Source organism: Megalobrama amblycephala, linkage group LG12, assembly GCF_018812025.1.
Source record: "Megalobrama amblycephala isolate DHTTF-2021 linkage group LG12, ASM1881202v1, whole genome shotgun sequence".
Taxonomy (NCBI): Eukaryota; Metazoa; Chordata; class Actinopteri; order Cypriniformes; family Xenocyprididae; genus Megalobrama; species Megalobrama amblycephala.
Genome location: NC_063055.1, coordinates 27,874,591 through 27,882,294, shown reverse-complemented (window position 1 = coordinate 27,882,294; position 7,704 = coordinate 27,874,591). Strand labels below are relative to the sequence as shown.

The 7,704-nt window shown below is 36.2% G+C and overlaps 1 protein-coding gene across 1 annotated transcript; it reads right to left on the bottom strand.

Moving 5' to 3' along the window:
* Positions 1-3,721: 3,721 nt before the first annotated feature.
* On the bottom strand, positions 3,722-7,361 carry kazald3 (Kazal-type serine peptidase inhibitor domain 3). Its single transcript, XM_048211317.1, has 4 exons — positions 6,551-7,361; positions 5,306-5,466; positions 4,669-4,816; positions 3,722-4,573 (listed from the first exon to the last, which is right to left on the bottom strand). The coding sequence occupies exons 1-4, from the start codon at positions 7,050-7,052 to the stop codon at positions 4,488-4,490; spliced, it is 897 nt and encodes a 298-aa protein (XP_048067274.1). The 5' UTR covers positions 7,053-7,361; the 3' UTR covers positions 3,722-4,487.
* Between the last annotated feature and the right edge of the window lie 343 nt (positions 7,362-7,704).

Below are 7,704 nucleotides of genomic sequence, written 5' to 3'. Positions count from 1 at the left end.
TTTTAGCACGTTGCTATGTAGTGACTATATTCATCTGTGTGGTTTCTTACTATTGTACAAATGAAGTGAGCTGAAATTAGTCTCTATGATATTCAAATTTATCCGTCAGTGCAAGTTTAAGTTGCTTGGTTTATCATTAAATAGGGCAGATCGCTTTACTCACCTCTGCTTAACCAGAGCAGTTGAAATTTAATATAACCGTTGAAATTTGATATTTAACGGCTCTGTGCTTAACAAGCCACACAATTTGAGGTGTAATAACTGTCTGTATTATCATTTATAAACAGTGCTGGATTAAATATATGCCCATGGCCATGTTTAATGCTTAAGGGTTCGTTTGAACCTCTAATCATAAATACGACTAGGCTAATCATCAGTATGGAAGACTTACAGCTGCAAAGCATTGACTGTAAGCAGTATCTTCTTACTGCCCTCTAGGGCCTGAAATCAGTACGGCACATGATCTGTCACACACCACCGGCCCACACACGTTTCTCATTGATCGCTTGTCACACAAAATTATGATTTACGGTATATATAGTCGCTAATTTTTTACATATATATATAATTTGAGAACGCTGATGTGCTTAAATGGTAAAAGAGTAATAATAAACCACTGCCAACTAATACAGAAACCTTTAACATCTTAAGAAACTGCCAGCTTTATGTTTTTGTTTCACAAGTTCATCTGCTTGTTTTTAGTTTTACTGCCTATGTTGTTCCTCATTTTTCTGTTATTGTTCCTCAGTAAAGAACATGAACTCTTCCTGTTGTCTTCGACTCTCACTTTATTGATTACAATAAATCCACTCAGAAGACTGATGATCTTTCACAAAGCACATGGATCTCATTTACCACAAAACTGGAAGGAAAACAAAAGCATGGAAATTACTTGTTTAAGAGTCTGGAACTGTTTTCCTTTAATAAAATCAGATAGAGGCCGCTATTTTGGAAAGCAGAGAGGCATTTCTAAGTGGCTATCATGGTTTAGCAATAGGCGTGAAGGGGATTTGAGTGCCTGTGGTGATTGTAGTTGATGGAAACCAAAAAGACATAATGAATGACAATGCTTTTGTTATTTTTGTTCTTAGAAACTATTCTTTTCCAACCAATCTATATGAATACTTCTGCACATATCTTTGGTTGTCTACTGCATTTCCCAAAGCTGTTTGTTTGAATTTCAGGCCTTTACCTCAGTCTGTTTTTGGTCTCCATCCCTGTGCCAGTAATGTCTTTTCAGGACACAGGATATTAGCGGATTCTTGGGCAGAGATGGGAAGCCCCTCGCTTCTGGCTCTGGAGGTTCACACAATCCCCTGAATATTTCTTCGGTTTTTCCATAGAATTTGGGGAAAGAAAAATAACTGATGCCAATGAAACAGGAACCATCGACTTTCCTAAACTGCTTGAAACAACTAAATGTGCACATTTGTCTTGAGGAGAACTGCCATTGTGACAAAAATCACAAAGCATCAGGAGGTCAAACACTTAACCTGTAATCAGAGCCATTTAGGAATGTGACAAGGGGACCCATGAAGATATCGCCTACCCATAAAGTTGATACATTGGTATATCTATACTTGTACATTGGTTTAACGTTATATTTTTATCTCACGACTTGGACTTTTTTTTCCTTAGAAGTCAGAATTGCAAGATGTAAACTCAGAAAGAAATTTAAACTCAAAAATTCTGACTTTTTTCCCCTCAGAATTCAGCATGAGAATTCTTCTGATATGTAAACTCAGAATTCTATGGAAAAATTGCACAATGTAAACTCAGAATTCCAAAAAAAAAAGAAGTCAGAATTGTGAGATGTAAACTTAGAATTTTGAGTTAATAACTCAAATAAACTCACAATTGTATAAAAGAAGTCTGAACTTTAAGATATAACTTCAATTGTTGAAAAAAAAGTCAAAATTGTGAGATAAAAAGTCGCAATACCTTTTGTATGCATATATATTTTTCTTATGTGGCAGACATAAGCTTCCATAGTGTTTGCAGAATGTTTGGTTATTTAAGGCTAGAGGAAACGAGCATGTCCCAGGGTGCTCTCAGTTTGAAGTGATTTAGACCTTGCAGGCTAATTGCTTTAACAGTTGACTGTTGGGTGGAAGTCAATGCAAATGGAGCCTTAAACCACATGTTGTTACATTTGGTTTATTACACTTACTGTTTTTGAAAAGAAAGTCTAGTGTTTAACTCTGCATTAGTATTTTTACAGTAAAATTACAGTACAATACATTTATGTAAAACTTCATCTAAAGTTTCCCGGTCCTCTGAACAGAGGTCTGAAACAACATAGTGTCAAAATGGGAATCTTTTAATATAGCACCAAAACCATAACCTAACATTACATGCATAGCTGTTACCATAATTACTCTGAGTTAAAGGCACCAGAGAAAATCATGACAGGACAGAAGAGAGAATGGGGGTTAAAAAGCTCTGGTATCCATGGCTGTTATGTTAAATACAGGTGTTCTCCACTAAGAGGTGAAATTAGAGGGTTAAGAGATGTCTGCTGTATATCAATAAGTAACCTGATGTTGTTTGTTGTATTTTCATCAAAAAACGTCCCATGAGTGCAACCTGTATTCACATGTCCTGTAGAATAGGATCTCTGTGTTTATGTCCTAAGACAGGAGATCATATAAAGGTATATTAAAGCCAGCTGTGTGCTCAACTGGCTCACCCAGATCTGACACACACACACACAAAGGCTAGTAAAAGAGGGATGCCACATATGGAAACACATAAACTCAAAGGCTGATACACATTCTGCTTTGAGTAGAAAAGGATGGTTTGTGAAGAACTGAGTTGGCATAAAAGCCAAGCACACAGCAGCAAGTACTCGAACAGCACTGTCAGTCTATACATTTTAGTGGTGGGTATTTTTGGTGACTTTTTTCTGCAGGCTAAATTGTTATGCCAGTAAGTGGCGACAAGTGATCGTCTTTATAAGTGAATCACTGAATCGACGAGAGTCCTTTTTGTGTGCCAAAAATAACAAAATAGCGACTTTATTCCACGATATCTAGTGATGGGCGATTTCAGAACACTGCTTCATGAAACTTCGAAGCTTTCAGTGGTTCAGAGCGCCAAAATCACATAATTTCAGTAAACTAGGATTCGTTACGTCATAAACTTCAATAGTTCACATGACTTTGGCAGTTTGATTCATGCTCCGAACCACTGATTCAAAACAAAAGATTCACAAAGCTTCGAAGCTTCATGAAGCAGTGTTTTGAAATCGCCCATCACTAGATATTGTTGAATAAAGTCACTATTTTGTTATTTTTGGCGCACAAACAGTATTTTCGGTGCTTTATAATATTAAGGTTGAACAACTGTAGTCACATGAACTGATTAAAATGTGTTTTTAGTAGCTTTCTGGGCATTGAAAAAGGTAGTGTTATTGCTGGCGATGCAGGCCTCACTGAGCCATCGGATTTTATCAAAAATATCATAATTTGTGTTCCGAAGATGAATGAAGATCTTATGGGTGTGGAACGACATGAGAGTGCGTAATTAATGACATAATTTTCATTTTTCGGTGAACTAACCCTTTAAATCAATCATGCAACGCGATTTACTAATGTTTGCGCTAGTCAATTTACTGGTATTTGTGCCATTATTTAACGCCCCAAAAAAAGCATGTCTTTACCCATTTTGCTGCAGTTGTTGCTGCTAGGAGGAGACACCACAGAGAACAGAGAGCATGTGATAGAAGGGAGAAAATATTTTCCACTCATATTAATTTCTCTGGAATGCCAGAGGAAGATATTACATATGTGTGAGTGTGTGTGTACAAGTTTGTCAGATTACATGTAACAAGTCGACCCGCACCTGATGAGAGTATCAGCTCTGCTTATTTGCGACCCAACGCTAATTTGCGCTGCTCTTGTTAGATTGCATTGGCATTATGTAAATGATTTGGCTGTATCTGTGTTCTTTATTTTGCGTGTCAGCAGTAGATCACGCACAGAACTTGCCACTATTGGCGCATTTGTGGAATTGCGCTCTCACACTAATTTGCCCCGTTTAGTAAATCTGGCACATAGAAGTCTACTGGTCAAAATACATAACTGTACTTATAATATAAAAAGAAATTATCATAAAATGCATATATTTGTCATATAATCGTTCAGTTCTCATTCAGATTTCACAGTTCTTCATGTTTTGTAGAGGCATTCAGCTCAAGTAGCTACTCTCTGACTCTCTGTACTTAATTTTAGAGCTTCTAGCAGCTCCCAAACTGCTCCATTCATCTCATTGTGTGTTTTTCATTAAATTTAGAGGCCTGTGCCATTGGGAATTTATTGAAGCTTCTTCCCCGCCACTTCCATGTTATTTTATGATTATCCAGAAAAAGCTCTGGGGGGGATGTTTTTACTTCATTTACAGCCTGAGTGTCTTCTTGCCATGTCTCAAATTTAATGTCTATGAATAAAAAAAACATTGTTTTTCTTGAGGGTCTTGGAATCTGAAGTTTAGTAATAATCCCTGTCATAGTCTTGTAATTGGTCATAGCCCCTCATTTCATTCATGTTTTGTTCCAAATAGACAGACATCTCATCTGAGAAGAAAAAAAGACAGAATAAAACAGATTATACTTAATGGTAATGGAAAAGGAAGTATTAATGTCATTACAGATCAGGGTATATCTTTTACCTGGTGGCAGGACTCCTAAAATTGCTGTGGCTGAGACTTGCCCAAGCTCATTTCGAGCAATGCACCTGTATGTTCCAGAATCCGTCTGACTGGCCTCTTCGATCTGCAGCCAACTGGAAAGTTCATACTTTTGAGGGCCACCTCGTGACTACAGGAAAAATGGGGAAATGGAAAGGTTGAGGTGGATCCCGAAATACTCAACTTTTCCTGTATAGGCCAGGGAAGGAGATCCATATATAACTTTTGTATTTCTTGACAAGTTCATTAAGGCATATAATCAGGAACGCCCAAAATGTCCTAAATCTTGAAGCCATAAACACCTGCAGTTAGACATCAATATTCCAATAAAACTGCTGGCTTTATTCACATTTTCTGCACTCGTTTTGTGGGAAAAACTGAGTATAATGATAATTAAACAATTTAAATAATTTTAACGTGGTATCATTAGCCAAAATATTTAATAAACAGACACATGGAATGAGATGAGTAGACTTTTATGAATGACATGGAAATCTGTAGAGCTTGTTAAGTTCTGTGGCTGCAGATGTGTGGCCTTACACATAAGTCAAGGCTATAACTATATTACTTCACAAAGTTTCTGTTTAAAAAAGTGCTCTTACATTTGGAAATACTTTACCTGAACAGATATGTGAGGATCATCGCCCGGTAAAATGACCTCTTTTCCATCTTTCCTCCATTCCACTAGTGCCATGGGAAATGCAAACACCTCGCAGAGAAATGCTATACTGCTGCCTGTTACATTTACCAGATTATGTGGTGGCACTTTGATGACGGGGACTTACCAGAAATAGACAGAGAAACAGAAAGAAGGAAAGAGGTCACATCAGGGATCACATTAAAAAAAAAACACTTCCTATGTCAGCCTGACTTGAAGAGCAGTTTAAAGGTCATAAAGCCCCTCTTTAAAGTTACTGGGAAATTATAGGGGCCAGGTCCAAAATTCCCAAGTGCTGGCAGGTCAGAGAGAAAAATACTCTTGAGATAACACTTCAGTTCCATGTGTGTAAGAAAATAAGCAAGAGCTAAATAATAATACAAAAATAAATAAAATAAAATATTAATAGAAAAATACAGAAAAATACTTTAATAAATACCCTATTTATTAAAGAAAATAAATAGAGGTTGTAAAAAAGACATTTCTATTCTATTTATAAAAGAAAGAAAATAAATATATAAATGAATTTTCATTAGAAAATTTCACTACTGAAAAATATCTATTCCATGTAGAAAGAAGGGGATTAAACATAAATTAAATGAAATATTGGTGGTAAAATAATAATAATAATAATAAAACAATTTTGAAATATATCTACTTTATTGAAACAAAAATAAATAAATAAATATTTTTAAAAAATAAATAAACAAATAAATAAATGGGGTTGGAAAAACTCTTGAAACATATGTACCACATGAAAGAAAGAAAGAAAAAAATAAATATATAAATAAATTTAGATTAGAAAAACACCACTGAAGAACATCTATTCCATATAGAAAGAAAGAGAAAAAAATAAATTAAATGAAATACTGGTGGTTAAAAAAAAATGCATCTGGAACAAAAACAAACAAACAAATAAATAAATAAATAAATAAATATGGTTAGGAAAACTCTTGAAACATCTCTACCCCATGAAAGAAAGAAAGAAAGAAAGAAAGAAAGAAAGAAAGAAAGAAAGAAAGAAAGAAAGAAAGAAAGAAAGAAAGAAAGAAAGAAAGAAAAAGAATCATTTATTAAGAAAAAAATTTGGTTGGAAAGAAAAATAAAAACCTATTCCATGCATTAAATAAAGAATGTAAACAAACACTTAAATAGCCTAAATAAATGGTTGGAAAAGGCTGTGTCTATTGTTTGTGTTGTTCATACCTGTCCTGCACGGCCCGTCGCTCACATTGAGTCCAGGCTTTGAATAAGCCGCTTCTTTATATTTGCAGAGATTCATGTAGGTCTGTCCGTCTGAGCCACACAGAGGTTTCTGAGACAAACACACACACTGAGCTTCTGGCTCCTCTCCGTCTACTCCATCCGACCTGTCCAGTTTGCACTCCATGTCCTCTCCACACAATCCATAATAGACATTTCTCTGGCCGAGATCACAGGTCTGTCCCTCCAGGTTGGCGCATTGAAAGCAGCAGCCGCAGCTGTCCTGCACCAGCCCTGCTCTACAGCCCTGCGCGAGCGGGCACAGCTCCGGCACACACTCCTCACACTCCTGCGTCCTGTTCCCCTCATCAAACACATCCGTCCCTTTGTAATAGTCGAAAGTGGCCAAGTCCTCGTCCATGTAGTCATCTTTGTAATTGGGGAAACCTTCTCCAGGTCTGACGCTCAGAACCAAAACAGCAAACATAACTATGTTCAATAACATCGTGAGAGTTTATGTCTCGTGCCCCAGCTATACATGCAATAAATGCAACTTTCCCCCAAAGCTGCGGCTTCATCCCCGACTGTCGTTCTCCTCTACCTCTGTCTCACAGCCTCTGAAACCATCTGTGGCTGAAAGAAAATAAACACAGCTATCCTCCCCCACTACCGCGAACTTACAGCTTCGTCCTATTGGATGCCAGCGATGCAGGGGGAAAAATCATGGTGAATTTTTGTGGTTTATTAGAAGTTTACGAAACGATACATTGAGTTTAAAGGAGTGTATTTACAGCGGGCGAAAGCTAACGACCACTAGGTGGTGGTATATCTCTAAACTTTAACTTCAAAGTGAATTCTAATTACATAACATACCTACATTTTTAAACTAGTGAACTTGAAAACCAATTCATATATATATATATATATATATATATATATATATATATATATATATATATATATATATATATACAATCATTGCCCCCTACCTCGAATAACTTTATAAAATAAATAATGTTATAAAATAAATAAAATAATATATAAAAATGCTCAATAGAGAAATATGCAATGATGGTAAAACTAAGTAAAAGTTTTAAATATTAAACTAAAACCGCCAGTAGGTGGCAGCAAGTCACTGTTTTTATGAGTGAGTCATC

Coding starts and splice junctions, on each gene's coding strand:
- kazald3 (XM_048211317.1), bottom strand. CDS start 7,052: ATGTTATTGAACATAGTTATGTTTGCTGTTTTGGTTCTGAGCGTCAGA. Junction 5,467..6,550: donor CGACGGGCCGTGCAGGACAG/GTATGAACAACA, acceptor ATTTCTGGTAAG/TCCCCGTCATCAAAGTGCCA. Junction 4,574..4,668: donor TTTAGGAGTCCTGCCACCAG/GTAAAAGATATA, acceptor TTTTCTTCTCAG/ATGAGATGTCTGTCTATTTG.